Source organism: Atractosteus spatula, chromosome 5, assembly GCF_055471065.1.
Source record: "Atractosteus spatula isolate fAtrSpa1 chromosome 5, fAtrSpa1.hap1, whole genome shotgun sequence".
Classification (NCBI taxonomy): Eukaryota; Metazoa; Chordata; class Actinopteri; order Semionotiformes; family Lepisosteidae; genus Atractosteus; species Atractosteus spatula.
Genome location: NC_142710.1, coordinates 35,342,690 through 35,358,532, shown reverse-complemented (window position 1 = coordinate 35,358,532; position 15,843 = coordinate 35,342,690). Strand labels below are relative to the sequence as shown.

The 15,843-nt window shown below is 33.4% G+C and overlaps 1 protein-coding gene across 1 annotated transcript in view; it reads right to left on the bottom strand.

The window, feature by feature from the left end:
• Positions 1-3,866: 3,866 nt before the first annotated feature.
• sorcs3a (sortilin related VPS10 domain containing receptor 3a) overlaps positions 3,867-15,843 on the bottom strand; it is a 140,335-nt gene continuing 128,358 nt past the window's right edge. The window contains exons 22-25 of the mRNA XM_088915789.1: positions 15,064-15,176; positions 5,680-5,811; positions 5,318-5,417; positions 3,867-3,904 (exon numbers count right to left, since the gene is read on the bottom strand). Coding sequence (XP_088771915.1) covers positions 3,867-3,904; positions 5,318-5,417; positions 5,680-5,811; positions 15,064-15,176 — 383 coding nt within the window. The remainder of the gene's footprint in view (positions 3,905-5,317; positions 5,418-5,679; positions 5,812-15,063; positions 15,177-15,843) is intronic.

Sequence of the window (15,843 nt, the reverse complement as noted above, 5' to 3'; positions counted from 1 at the left end):
AACATGGCAACAAGAGATTGTATAAATCACTCTGACACATTCTATTTGAAAAAGATTTGTAGTGTAGAAACAAATGAGATCTTGTCAAATGGATTTTGTCATTATCATGCATATTTTGGAATGAAGCTTGGAGATCAAGATAACTCATTGGTTCTACATCCATTTTTAAAATTCCTAAGGCTTTGAAAAACTGGAGTAAAGTTTTGAAGATTTTATTGAACTTTGGAATACCTATGTTATGGTGTGAACCTAAAAACCATGTGGATGACTTTCTTCTGCCCTGTTCTCATTGAAGGTTATGACTCACAAAGAAATTTCCTTTCCCAACCTTCAGTCTCTGATGAGACCCATATAACCTACCCTGTACAGTGTATACTGTATCTATTATCCTGCCACAACAGCTTAAGCAGATCATGTCATAGTTTGAAGTTCAGTATTGATAGTGATACCGATTGTGACAAACCAGACAAATTACATTATCCTCAAACATGCTCATAAAGTGACAACTGTACCAAAACATTTACACCAGAACATCATTATTGAAACGTTGATTGAGCCTAATAAGCTTTTGTTACCACCACTCCATATAAAGCTGGACTAGGGGTTTTGCATTGTAAGAGTGTAATATAAGTGTAATATTATGGTCGATTTTAAAAGCTAGCCTGCAACATTAGTCTAAAAATTCCACAATCATTTTGCTAGATTCGTACTATTTTCCAGAAGACTCCAGGAAAAAAAATATGCTAAGCCAGGTGGAATATCAGCATGATGTTGCTGGTCTTTGAAATGGGAAAGCTCAGGAGGACTGCAACACAAACAACTGCCAAACAATATTTCTGTCCTAATCAAAAATGATTGATCAATTTTGTACTGATCAAGTATTAAAGCTGAATTTACTTTGAAAAAAAAATTCTTTGAAAACAGTTTATATTTCATAAGAACACAATTTGAGTAATTGTAAAATAGTTTGGTTGTAAAATCTGGAATCAGCACAGAAAACCTGTACCAGATCACAATATAGAAAAAAAAGGCTCTCATCCTTTATTTTGAAATGCATACCAGTAAATTATCAAGACATTGTGTAGTTTTTGTTAGAAAACTCATTACCAAATGCGATATACATTATATATTTTGTACATAATAGATTTGCAGACTCAGCTCATGATGATCAATATTTCAGTGTCATGTATTTGTTTAAATAATACTGAGGTTTAATATAAACAGTGTTCTATATATTCAGTTGACATGACATACCTCCCTTTAAAATCGATTAGCACTCATTGTGTCTTCATTAGAATCCAATTTTAAACCCTTTATTGTTCTATTGACTTTGGATGTTTATCATTATTAACTGTAATTATTATGATATAAAAGTTGTTTGCTGTGGGCTACATACATCTTAGTTCTTTTGAAAATGTCTTGTTCATCAATAGGCAAAATCTGAAAATAAGTTAAAATAAGTTAAACTCTGGAATTACTGTAATAATCAACATAACTTGTTTAAGTGATTTTAAGGCTAAGCAGTCAGTGAGACAATCAGCTAAAGTCAAGCTTAAAAGAAGGTTATTGTAAATGTCAAAAATACAAAAAATAAATATAAGGAAGCCAAACATTTGATTATTATTTTATCATACTGTTCTAATTATTGTTTTAATGATGTTTGTGAACAAGGTGTAAAGTTTAAAATGAGGAAACAAATCTGACATTGCTCAATAATAATTACGGTATACCAACATGGCATTCAAAATAAACTTAAAATAAAACAGCAGTTATATGTTGAAAAGATCTGGGGAAGGGGGAGATACTTCAGATATTTTCCCTGTTGGCCTTTTTTGGCATCCTACACATCCGAAGAAGACTGTCTTCAATGATCCTCTTATCTGTGGGCTTGGCGTTGGCAGATGAGGCTAATCTGGGATGGACAGTCTGCTGCAGTTTTGTTGGCAAGATGCATTTTAAACACATGGTGCAGTTTATTGAAGTGGCATTTGCCCAAGTCAAAACCATTCTTACAGTGACACTGGTAAAAAATAAAGTAAGGCAAAAAAATACAGGCCAGATAATTGGAAACACAAATTGAAGCCTTTAATAAAAGCTGCAGTTTAAGAAATGTGCTGTTTTAAGCTTTGCATAGGCAGCTGCATCTTCTTCATACTGATAAACTTAGTTATGAAAAATGTATTCATGCAAAGAATATTCCATTGCATTGCCAAATCTCCGGGCTTCACATGCTTTCTGGCTGTCTCTCTTACTGCCAACACTTGTGGAAAATAATGAGTTCTGAAAACTGATAACCCAGACACACAAAATAGCAATACTTAAAGCCAATGTAAACTGCAAGAACATACTGTCTATGTCTAGGGGGACCCTGACTAATTACAATAATTATAAAAACTACGAAATTACTGAAAGCCAGGAGGTAAGAAAATTTGCCAGACTTTCTCTTGTCATGTACTCAAAACATATGCGCAATGTGTTCTTTATGCATAGTAATAATTCGTACTGGATACAGATGTGATATTTATGAAAAAGCTTCTACCAAATGTTATTTAATTATACAAATTTGTTAACTACTGAAAATATTTTTTTTTCTGTGGTATGTTTCTACATTCCCTGCAATGTTTCTTAGCTTCTGTTTTTACACACCGCATTTGACGGCTAAAAAGCAGTCTTATACAACAGAGGAACTTTGAGAATAATGATAAAACTAATTTGTGTTCTAATAAAAGTATTAAAGTTTGTTCCTGAAATGGGCTAAACCAAAGCATATGATATATATGCATTTTCTTAGTTTTTTGTTCTTGAAGATCCATCCTGGTATGTCAGAAAATGGGTGTCAAGGTTTATTACTGAAGAGGAGTCTGTTTTCTTTACACTTTGGTGTTTCTGGAAGACAACCTGCAAAGCCAATGACCTTTTGAGAGCAGCTTAGAGGCTTTTTAGACCTTTACATGGTGAAAAATGAAAAAAGCATTAAGCCACAGTGGCACATGTTACAGAAGTTAATGCATGCTGTTTGTAGAACTACCTGCCCACTTCAGATGTTCATTGCTGACTTGAGGCAATATACAGTTACACACTGATTACAAAAGAAAGCAAAGTTGCATAGCATGGAGATGTCCGATAAAATAGTCAAAATTAATTTTAATCTTATCTATGTATCTGAATTGTTTGTACTGATAAAAATAGCAAGGGCAAGATGTATCCTCAGTTTTGCACGCAAGGCTGATGGGTCATCATAGTGACTGCTACTAAAGTGAAAAGCATAATTATTGGGACAGTGAATTTAGTCATTTTTGCTGTGTAATAATGAAATCTGTATCTCAGATCAAAAGATTAGTATTTGGCAAAAGAATATATAGAGTATAGAATATAAAATGTCATTTTTGGGTATTACTTTGCATTAAGATATTACCAAGCATCTGGTGTTATACATCTGGATATACAACTATAATATGAATATTAATAGTAAGGAAAGATTTTACTCATCTAAGGTCTGTCAAATGCATATTTTCTGAATATTTGCAGTTGTGTGTAAGTGTCATGAGGTAAGTTACTATTTGTCCTTCATTTAGATGGTAATTTCTCATTGACAAATCATGCATAAATAAGACATCTTGCTTGTAACTTTTCAAAATGTTATATTTTTTATCTGCATTCCAGTAAAATAAATATATTACAACTGTTTCAGATATAATCTGTTGCATAAAATGCTTGGAAGCATCAATTTTGTAGACAAAGATAAATATTTTCTAATAGAAATCAAATACATGCAGTAATGGTTCAGTAACTTGGCAAGAATCACCTCCCCAGTTTGAATTGGTGAATTTACTTTTACAATAACCCTTGGCAGATTCATCTATATTTCATGCAGTCTGGCCACTGTCTTCAGGCCCAAGCTGTGCTGTAGAAACCAGTTGCACCGACTTATAATAAAAAAGATCTAACAGTAGATAGCATGATGTTTGCTTCCCTGTTGAAAAAAATGACCATAGATGTCTGTTATCTCCCTAATTCTGCAGCTGTATTTGTTTCCAGATATATTATTTGGAAACATAAGTGGCAAAATGCTATGGCACCCAATTAGAGATATGCACCAGAAGCTAATTATTATCCAATTAACTCAAACAGCACCAGTTCTTTAAGTGTTTCCCTGCACCAGGGCAGGATGTCAGCAAAGCTGTAATTTCCTACTGCCTCAGATATGCTTAGGGGAGTATTCAACAACCTTTTCTGTTTTCAGAAGTAAACAATCCACATAATTTTCTCAATGTAATGACGCTTGTGGTACAATAAGAAGCATCAGACAGACATGCAGATAATCTTGATAATATACAGTAGCATATGCAGTTTTCTCCACAAACCAGTCTATAACAATTGCTTTATTTCAGGCTTCCTCTACTGTGTAAAAAATTGAGCCACCTCTACTGGGAATGATCAACTTAAAAAGTTCACATTCTTCTATTACTTTTCTTCTTATTAAAATAATTATGTCTATCCAAACATTGATCTCATAATTTCTGTAATACCTTTCTCTGCAACTTCAGTGGCTTACTTTACAGAACTAACAGTACAAATGCAGTATTTTCAAAAGAGTAGACTCAGTTTATAAACAATCTAAACAAAAAACAGAGTTAAGGAATTAATTGTTTATACTTTTCATGACACGTTTTATAATTCTACAAAGTATTTTAGATTTGGTGCATGTTAATCAGTTTGACTAACAGAGACAATGTCAAGCATTTCATTACCTTACTTCGCAATTCCATAATCCTGGTCTTAAAAGACTAATTTATCTGTTCTTGGACCAGTTTAACACATATTCTTACATTTACAGTGCAGCCTTCAGACACTGAAGCTTGGGTATCCAATTGCTTATAATTGTGCACCCTCACTTGACATTAGCTAGCAAAAATCACAAAATGAATAATTTCTGTAATTCAGAATGTCACTTAAATAACAGCAACTTATAGTTGTTTTGTATTTTGTTCTATGTGAATGTACTAATAGATACATCCAAAATATTTACAAGATGAATTTAACACACAAAGCCTGAACCAAAATAACATGAAGTGATAAAGAGAATCAAGCAGTAGTATTTCTGATTCTGTTATCAGATCTACACTGAGGAACTAATATTAAACAGAACAAAATTAAATACTTCAAATTATATGCAGTATAGATCATAATTCTGGTTTACATATTAGCAAACTTTCCCTTTCACGTCTACTATTATTTACAAAAGCAGATCTACACATACTGTAACTCGGCATTTGCTTTTGTAAATTAAATATTATGTTTTGATATTTAAACTTACCGAGTGTCAACTGAGTGATGTAAACGATGACTCGAACTCCTGGCTTCAACTCAAACTCAACCAAATTTTGATTCAGGGCACTGACGAGTATCTCCGAAGTCTGTTAGTGAAGAAGCAACAGATTTTATGATGAAAACACAAATATGTGCTATAAAGTAGGATCCTGTTGACAATAGTTTGTTGCATTTGAGAACAGTAACACTTCAAAACAAAAATAAATATTATACAGTAAGTCTGTCATGATAAGTGGTTGCTGATTGTAATGTAATCTCTTATTGATATTTTAGTGTAACAGTATTATTTATACAAAGTTAATTAGTCTTGTGAATGTTAACAAGCATTAGAGAAATACTGCCCCTTACCTGCTCCAGATCAGATTCACTCTTTTTTCTCCCCTCTGATATGTTTTTGTATGGCAACAGAAAAAGTTCAGCAGCTGTTGGTATACCAGGAAACACTGCAACTAAAAGCTGCTCCTCTGGGAAGTCGGACACCTACAGAAACACAAGTTCATAACAATGACGTCCCATGTTCACCATATTATCTAATGAGGGTTACAAGCTGAAATCAAATAATTTCAAGGAGAAACCTTGGCTTCCATTTCATTTTTCACATTTTTTGTCTCAGAGGTGCAAATTTATCATGTATTATAACCAAGTTAAGATGAATGAGAGCTCACCAGGACAACGCCTCATCTGGCAGAACTCCTTTTTTGGTTTCTAATGGCTTTCCCATGAAAAATGGCTTATTAAAGGAGTTATTTTACTCCTTTCTTGGAGGAACTTTGTTTTTGGCAAGAGTCCTTGTCTCCCTCCAAATAAGATTGCAACTACGGATTGTAGGCTAAAGCCTCCTGTGTTCTCTGTTTGTTGCTGCCCATTAGCACACAGTTCTTTTCCAACACCAATGGAGTACATCCCTCCAGCATTGTCCTTAGCAGCCCTTGAAAGGACAAAGTCTAAACTATTTGAACAGTAAACACATATTTGCTATGAACCATAGTTCTATTACTTTTATTACTTTTGCAATTAGGATTTTTTTCACTCCTTTCTGTCCTTACTAATAAATTATTCAATAAATACACCCTGACTTCTGAATTTGTCTTCATGCCCTCCTAGCAAAACTTAGGAATGCAAATAGAAAGTAATTACAGCACTATGGATAGTCAAGGAACAAAGCAGCAGGGAATGCATCAAGGGCTAAATTTCGGTTTGCACATTAAGGCTGTCATTCACACAAGGTATTTAAAAGTCAGCACAATACATGTGTTAACGCTACCCTATAACATAAATCATATTACCATAAGTAAGCTGGAATTCACAAAGGTGAATGCACCCATATTAAGATGTGTGCAATGAAAATCATTAGCATGGTAAGAGGAACCTTATCTGACAACTGCACATCAAGAGGTATCACGGCTTTTTGTCGTAAGGGATGCATGAACACAACGTGTGTCTGAAGATAAGGTACAAGTTAGGGAAATGATGCTATACAAATAGATATCTAACTATAGAAGAAGGAGCACAAATTGAGGAAATTTGAGTAAGTAATAAAAAAATGACTTTGTATAGCATATTTTATAACAAAGGAACACAAAGTGCAATACATATTAGGAGTGGACCCAGTTCATTAATCACTGAAGGAAAGCACCAATCTGGATAATGCATGGTAATTATTCAAGTTAACGTTTCAAACGGAGTAAGCAAAAATTCTTTAAAACAAACTTTTATTATTATTTTTTATACATTTGTACAATTTTTGCTATTTGAGTTTTTATAATAAAACTTCAAAACATATGAAATATTAAAAAACACATTAAAAAATAATATGAATGTTTGTTTTTTGTTAATGTGCTTTTCGGCCTATAAGTTATTAATTAAAATTCCTTAAAAATGTTGTTTTATAATTCCCAGAAATGTCAGGATCTAGTGAATCTTCAGTTTAAAGCAAGAGAAGCCTGAAAATGAAAAATTAGGAGTTGGTCAAGCCAACATTGTTTGTGCTCACTCTGTTTTTCGGAAGAATTTCTTTGTATACTGTAGGTTTGCCTTGCTTTATAATTTGATGGTTCACTGTCCTTCAGGCTCGACATTTCTTTCTCTATCCTTTGATAATAGTGCTTTTCTCCATTAGCAAGGTGCAGCTCCATGATGAAACTAAATACTTGTGGTGCACAGCAGCTGGATCTTGGCTCATAACATTCCATCAGTGCTAATTTGCATGCAAGTTAAGGTGCATCTTATGGTTAAGAAGGTTTAGTGAATACTATGTACATATCATTACCCTCATTAGTGATATTTTTCCACATAATTGTAATACATTGGTATTCATTTAGCATATTCAGCAGATGTTAATGAGCCTATCGTGTAATTTTTAAGACTGTGTATTCACATGTATTTTACATTTTAAGTTGCTTATCCGGGTCACTTAATATGCTATTCCATAATGCATTGCTTATCTGTAGCTAAGATGTTTTTAATCACATAAAAACCTTTTGTGAACAAGGCACTAAGTCTCAGCTGTCACATAGGAAACAAAAAATAAATGCGTCAAAGCCACAGGAGACTGTGATGCTTTAGCAATTAAAACAGAAACATGTTTCCACTGAAAGTGATAGTCAGTTCCTCAGTTAAAATTTCCTAAACAAGGAATGAGAAGAGTGATCAATTATGGAGATTGCAAATGGACTCATACAGTTAGCATTGGGGTCATTCTTGAGGCTTACAGCTTTATGATTTTAATTTTGTATTACGGTAAGGTTCAAGAATGAAACAAGGCCAAATATGTATGCCCAATGATGACAATATTATATTTGTGTGTGGTTGTGTACTTTATTTTTGTGGTGGAGTAGCTCCACTTGAAATGTTTCATTATGGATTGATTTTGAGTATCGAGACATAAGAAAAGGTTTGCTGACAGTTTTAAAATTGTTTCTATACAGTTTAGGTGAATCTTTTGTAGAATTCTTTTGTAGAATTCATGCATAATATATACCACTTCTTTAGTTCTCTAATACATATACTTACACATACTGTATGTAGCTGGGAAGGCTTAAAGTTGGGGGGGGGAATCATTCAATTGTAATAATATTATGTGCTTGTTCTTTCTAAATCAGTGAATAGAGATATCATGTTCAAATTACTTGGGTAAGTAATTTAACTCACTCCTGTTGTTATCCTATCAGCCTCACTGTTTTTCAAACACAAACTGTTAAAAAGGTCAGACAAAATATTTACTTTCTCTGTTTAGGGCAGGAAGACTGGGAGGTAGTGATTCAACTACTGAATTTCATTTTACTCTTAAAAGCTTCTCTTCGAGAATGGATCCTTCCCTGCAGTAGATCTTCAATAATGTACTTTGTTTCTCACATGTTGTCAAAACAGTACTACTAAAAGAATGAACCATTTGCCAGAAGGTAGTTAGTGTTCATCAGCATTAAGTTGTTTTATGTATTTACTGTCATGTAATTTTCCTTCTGTAGAGCTACAGGTGTAGTGTGATGTCACAGTTTAATAACAGCTCTTATTTGAAAGTGTTGATTTGCCATGCTGAGCTCATTCAGCATGACAACAGAATGCACATACTACGATAACAGCACCAATCAGAATAGTGCCCTGAAATGACATAAACCGAACGTGATGAAAATACATACAATACAATACAGACGAGTTATATTTTTTTTACACAACAGAGACCTACTGTAAGATAGCATCTGGTCTAATTAAATTAATACTTAACGTAATAAACTTATCCTTTCATAACTATTTAATTTGACTAAACAAATACTTTGTGTTGCAGGTCTCTGATACAATGAAACTGAAAATACAAGAACAAAATTATATGACCTGCTATAAGTGGCTTTAACTGTGAAGGATCCGTGTACATGAAAGAATTTCCTAACAGTTGTAGAGTTACCCAAGGTTTATTTGTGATGTTTCTAAAAATGAAAGAAGACATTCTTCTTATGTTTTTGTATTTTTAATCAAAAATACATTCTCAAATTGTAATCAATTGTATTTAATGCATTGATAAAGATTGTTTTAGATTTGGACTGGAAAGCAACTAAAAACCAAGTACTGTATCAAATTATGTATCATCAACAGGTGAATACAAATTGTTGTATTCTGATAGGCAGTTCTTGTTTTACTAAAAGTTTTGAAATATGCACACTACTAAATGGTATGTGTACAAAGGAACTATTGCACATAGAAATACACTTAAACATATTTTAAATACATCTATCTAATATACCGTATATATTATATTTAAAATATATTGTATGCATATTCACAGCATAAAATATAGATGGTAATAAGTGTCATGAATTAAAATTATTACATCTAGAAATCAACAGGATATTATAGAAATTATTATATTAGTGTTAGGTATTAATGCAAGTTAGTGTAAAAGTCCATGTTAATGCTCAAGAAGATCTGGAAATCATTTGTTTTGAAGTTTGTAGTATTTTGCATTGTAAAACAAACCATTAACACAGAAAGTTAAGAGTTATTTGCATCAAGAGCTTTCTTCTGAAAAACGTTCATGTATTTCAAGTTGCTAGATTTTGCTATTTGCCAAGCCCATTAAGCGTGAAGTCTGTGAATTCTAAGTATTTTGACACAAGCCTGACTCAATTTTTGACTTCTATAGGCAGCAGGTGGTTTTAATTTTTTTAAGAAATCTGTTTTATTGCTGAAAGCATGATTGGTTAGAAAAGTCAGGTTTAAAGGATTAAACTTCCTTGATAATATCAAACCTGTTCGGTCTGGACATGAATGTTCTAATAATCTTCAACAGGAAAAAAAAGTGAGTTTCAACTAACTTGCTGCATATGAATAGAATAAGTTATTTGTGGCATGACAAATCCAGCATTGTATGTAAAAAAAATCAAACTATGTGAAACCCCGTTCTATAAGGCTGCATCATACATCAATATTAAATATGAGAAACATAAAACAACAATAAGGACTTTGAGATTTGTATTTGTATTATGTGGGGTGATATTATGAAAAGCTGTTTAATAATAATAATTATATTTCAGTCACTCTGTTCACATTGTAATTTGCCTGAAATGTTTTAAATATGTGAACTTCATTCATGATGACCTAAATTTGTATGCTAGACATTTTCATGTTTCCTTCTGTTGCATTCCCTTAAGAGTCGAAATATCAAGATTTACTCTGAGCAGTCTTACATTATTCCTCTTTGAACCTATGATACAGTGTCCTCACTGTTAACACTTAAGATTGTGACCACTATGTCATTTTGCTATACATTCTTGAAGAGTAAAATGAGAAATGTGAATGGGTGTCAGAAAAAATTGCTTGGGATGTAACAGCGTTGACACTGAAACCTGTCTCCTCTGTTTCTGGAAATGGTTGGCAGCAGAGCGTAAGTGCTCCAAAACCAATTGAACATATTATTTCTGACACTTTCAAAGGAGAAAAAAAGCCAACTTAAACTTTTCTGCCCAGTAACTACATTTGAATAATGTTCAGCCTCCATTCAGCCTCAGTGGCCTTTCTGGAGTGAGTAAGCTTCCATCAGAATTCCTTTTCAAACTCCCTGAAGGAAACAGAGACTGTAATCTGTGGAACAGTGGTCATGTATGCCTTTCAGATAGTCTGCAAAGTTCTTTTCATGTTATCACCTTATTTGTAGAGGACTGACTCCTTTTGACATATTAGCTTTTTCCCTCTAACCGTTCTTACTTTTTCAGATGTAATATTTTTTAACTAAATACCAAACCTCAACCTTAAACAATTCTGTGGTCCTTTGTAAAACTGCAGCCTTGTTCTATATAGCCTATGTTCAAACTGACAAAACTTTACTTGATCAGAATTTCAAAATATTTCATCAATTGGACATTGTGTGTTGCAAATGACCACATCACAAGTCTCCATTTGTTTTCAACATACTATACAAGCTTTGGCAAGAAATTCAAAAATGTCTGCATACATTTTTAAATTTCTTGTAATTAATGCATTTTATTTAACAAGCAATAAAATCTAAATAAAAATATTGTGTATACTTCATTCAACCTTTGAAATCTTTCACTTCCGATAATAAAAACATTTTCAATGTGACATTGGAAAAAGAAGCAAAGTCACAGCAAATGAAATCACTACAGAAAAGCAGTGAGGATTTTGTCACTTTTAAAAATAAGCTTTCTTTATATGTGTATGCCAATAAGGAAATAAATCACTTTTCAGGCACAAATATAAAAAAATCAAACCTTTTCTTGCATTTTAAATTAATTTTACTGAAGAATGGTATTCAGCTAAACGAACAACGTTTCTCAGAAATCAGGCTAATCTTTCAAAAATTTTTACATTGACATTTAATGGACAGTCACAGATTATAATTGCAAAGAGTGAATATTTCTTCATATACAGTCATGCTGTAAAATAGCAAAGGTGGGAGGAAGGATATATTTAAAGCAGTGTAATGTATATGAGAGTGTACTAATGATGTACTTTGGGTCAGGCTAACATCCATCTCTTACAATGTAAAACCAGTTTTCTAAAATAGACATAGGGTGACTGAACCTTCAACAAATATAAACATAATGAACCTACTGTTAAAGGTATCGAACAGGCTGACTCAAATTCAACTAAGGCAAAAGTCTTTATGAATTTATCCGGTGGGCTAAGTACATTCTTGTCAACACCCACTTGATGGCTTGATGTTTCAAAGATTACTTATTTCTCCTCTATAGTACTGTATGTCCTGGCATCGGAGGCCATTAAGCTGACATTAAACGGTCACTTACATAAGTAGTTAGGCACAGGATTTCAGATCCCAGCTGTGAACAAGTCAAGCTACTGAGGTGAAAGATCAGACAACATAAGGTACTTCATTGGCAAAAGGTAACTTTTATTTGTAACAAACCAACACCAAAGAAGTAGATCAAATATTTGTCATAATGTCCTCTGCTCACTGCTGAAATTTTCATTTTCATTGGAAACACAGTACACTGGACAAACAGAAAAAAATAGTAGGAGTTTTTAATGTTTCTGTACATCTACTTTAAAAAGAAAATTGGAAAAAGTGATAAAAGTGATCAGAAAATAGATACAGTGCATTCTATCCATTATAAAATAAAATGTATAGCTTATGGAATAATTTCCTTCCATAATGAGATAGTACAGTTCAAGTTTTTTTGCTAGAAAAAAAAGTTCAGATCAATTAACTTGAAACCATACAATCAGTCTTATACTGTAACCAGTTTTGATAGGAAGGTTTACAACTTAAAGGCATAAGCATTGGCATAAGAAGGTACTGGTTTATAACTACACCCACTCTCTTAGCTATTATCCTGATACTGTTTTCTTGTGAAAGTTCTTGTAAGTTCTTGTGAAAATTCTGTTCTGAAATTGCTGTCAAGCATGTGGCAATAGCTTGAGGAAGTATATTAGTCTAAGGTGTATAAATTAAACGATAAATGAAACACTGTAAGAAAAAATATTGGAAAACAAAACTTTGAAGACACTTCTCAGAACCCTTATTAGTAGATGGACTATGGATCAGGATGAATTAATAGAATCAACAGAAATTTGCAAACACGTCCTAACTGAAATAGTGAAAAAATGCAAAACAACATTAGAGAACTGGAACTGGAAATTAATTTCTGTGATTTGAAAAAAAGCATAATCACAACTGTTGGAATTTTAGCTCCATCTGCTTTTCAGTGTAAAGTTAAACTCCAGTACAGTTATAATTTATAAGGCAATGTGGAGGGAGGACTTTTTAAATGGGATTTTGAAGCCATTAATGGAAGGTTTATCTTAGCCCCTGCTCCCTGTGCAGCTTCTGCATTAGCAAAGAAATGATTTTGTAGGGAGCCAGAAGATTGCAAATTATATGAATTTACAAAAAGTCACTGGCATGGCTTCAAGAGAAGAGTGTATCAGGTGTGATTTCTGAAAAGTCTCAGCTCGGAAACTAACCCCTATTAGTGAACTTGCATTTACACCATTTCAGAGAGTGTACAGAAATTACCCAGAGACCTGAGTGTAGCAGCTGACTATACTGTACCTGTGACTGTCAGCACAATTGTAACATGGACCTTGACTGTTATTAATAAAATAGTGATCTCCTTATTCTTTCTGAAATTGATAGTTTTGTATAATACAAGAATGAAATTTGTTTTGGTCAGGGGAAAGTCAATTTCAAACCATCAGGATATGCACAAAGACCAAATTAAAGCTGTTTATGGCATCATTCATACTGTAAATAAAGTATGAAAAAGGAGGATGAGAACCTGCCATAGAGCTTCGTTACCTGTTGAACCAGTTCTCTGTTATTGGTGTTTTAATAGAGCTTTCAAATTCTCCGGGGTCTTTTAGTTTTTGTTCCACCTACTGTAAGCATGCAATGCTTAAATTGACTTGTTTTTAATTGGACAAGTGTTCAATATGTGTATTCTCTAGGTCTCAACTTAGGAAGAGCCACAAACTTGAACAAAAAGAATAATAATGGCATATATCTACAGTATATAGCAATTCATTTCAGGGGATCCCAGTGTGCTTCACAGATAGAAGAACATAAGAGAGGTTTTTCAAAAGTTTTTCAGTCCAGATGGAGACCCACTTCACCACTGAAGTATTGTGCCCACCTAAGTGACATGTAGAAGCCATTATAAAGCAGCAGCCCACCTCACAGTGGAGAAGTACGAAATTACTTTCTTAATTGAATTAAGGGGGGATTTCATTAATTATAAAGCTCTAAGTGCCAGGATATTATACTTTTCTGAACAATGCCATATGACCTTTACTGACCACATTGTCATGGCCTAGGTGAGAGTGAGAGACAGAACCTTTTTCTGGGAAACTGGTTTGGAAATTCTGGTCCAGAGGTAAAAGAATCACTTATTTTTCCCACCAGCACCACTTACAACAGCAGCCTGGTTTTCCTTAGAATTCTGCTCTGCCACCACTGACCAGGCTCAATCTAGCTTAGCTTCTGAGAAATGATGATATCGGAGAATAAGGTGATGAAGCAGTTGTATAGTAACTGTGTTTTGGCGGCTTAAAACATAAGGCCAAAAAAAGGCAAACTGGGCCAAGTAAGCAAAATTTGATCTAAGTAGTTTTTGCATTAATGGCTCAGATGGATTTGAAATCAGAAGACCTGGCTGTCAATGAGAGAGACTTTTTGTCAGGAGAATATTTTGGTTGTTTTTTTTTTTCTAAAGATGTTCAGGTGACTCAGCATTAGTAATTCATCATAAAGCCTTGTCTTTCCCCTTGTCAATTTTTTGCAACAGGCCATATTGCTACTCCTTAATTTGAAGCCAGTTTGTGTTTTTTGTCAGCTGTCATGTAATATCTGCAGCTCCTGGTGGCAGAGCCTGAGGTAAACTGTGCAGGTCCCAAAATAAAAGAGGAAACGTAAATCCCAAAACAAAACACCTGCTATTTAATCTACAATAAAACATAAACCTTCACTGGCAATCAGACACAGGCATAATGGTTAAGCACTAAAAATAACACTCCTCTGAAAGCAGCTGAAAATTATTCACTGCACAGTTCAACAAAAAAAAACCAGCACGATTTCAATCAGGAAATTCTGTAAAGCATTAACAACACGACTGCTGGGAAATGACACTCTTAAGTATAGCGCCTTGTTTTAACATTAATGAGGAAAATGCAACTTCAGTCCTTCATCCCTAGAACCTGCAGAGAGAAAGCTCTTTCAGAGGTAAAGCTGTGACAGCTTGAAAGCCTGTAGAATGTAACACTTACTTGTACCAGAGCTTTCTTAATTACTCTGCCAGCATCCTGTCTCCACTCAGGGATATCAGGGTTGTACTCATCCAGATTGGGGGAGAAAGATAAAAGGAGCGATTTGAAAAATTCTGCGAATACAAATTGGAAAAAGGCACATTTAAATTCACACATTAACATTTTTTCATTAACTGTTACTGATTTTACTACAATATTCACATTCAATCTTAAACTACAGTAATCAATCTCAATGAGCACAAATTATTTACCTAATTTATCAATTACCATATATCTAGATGTCACTAGCTGTATATTCTATTAATAGATATAGATTACCTACAATGTTATGAGTTGTTAGAAGTCTTTTTTCCCTTATCTTTCCTTTTCCTATGCCTTTATTGAAATAATCTTTAAGATTAATGTTGACAATATAAACAATATAAAAAACAGGAATTACTGGTTGTTAGAAATTGTATTCACTTTTTTCATATCTTTTTATATGATTTTCACTTTTTTGCATTTATAACAGTATATATTTAATACCAATAACTGAGTGGTACCTTGTTAATATTTCTATTGTGGTCATATGCGGAATTTTTTCATAGTACAGAATAGTGAATCAATTCAGCTTTCTCTGTAAAGGTTAAACACATATATCTTCCCTAATGCATACAAATCTCTCTTGGACCTTTAATAATGGAAACGTAAAAAATTATACGAAAAAAGATTACAGAAAAAAATCCATATATAACAGAATTTCTTCATGATAATGCACAGTGATGTAATAGGCAGCTACAA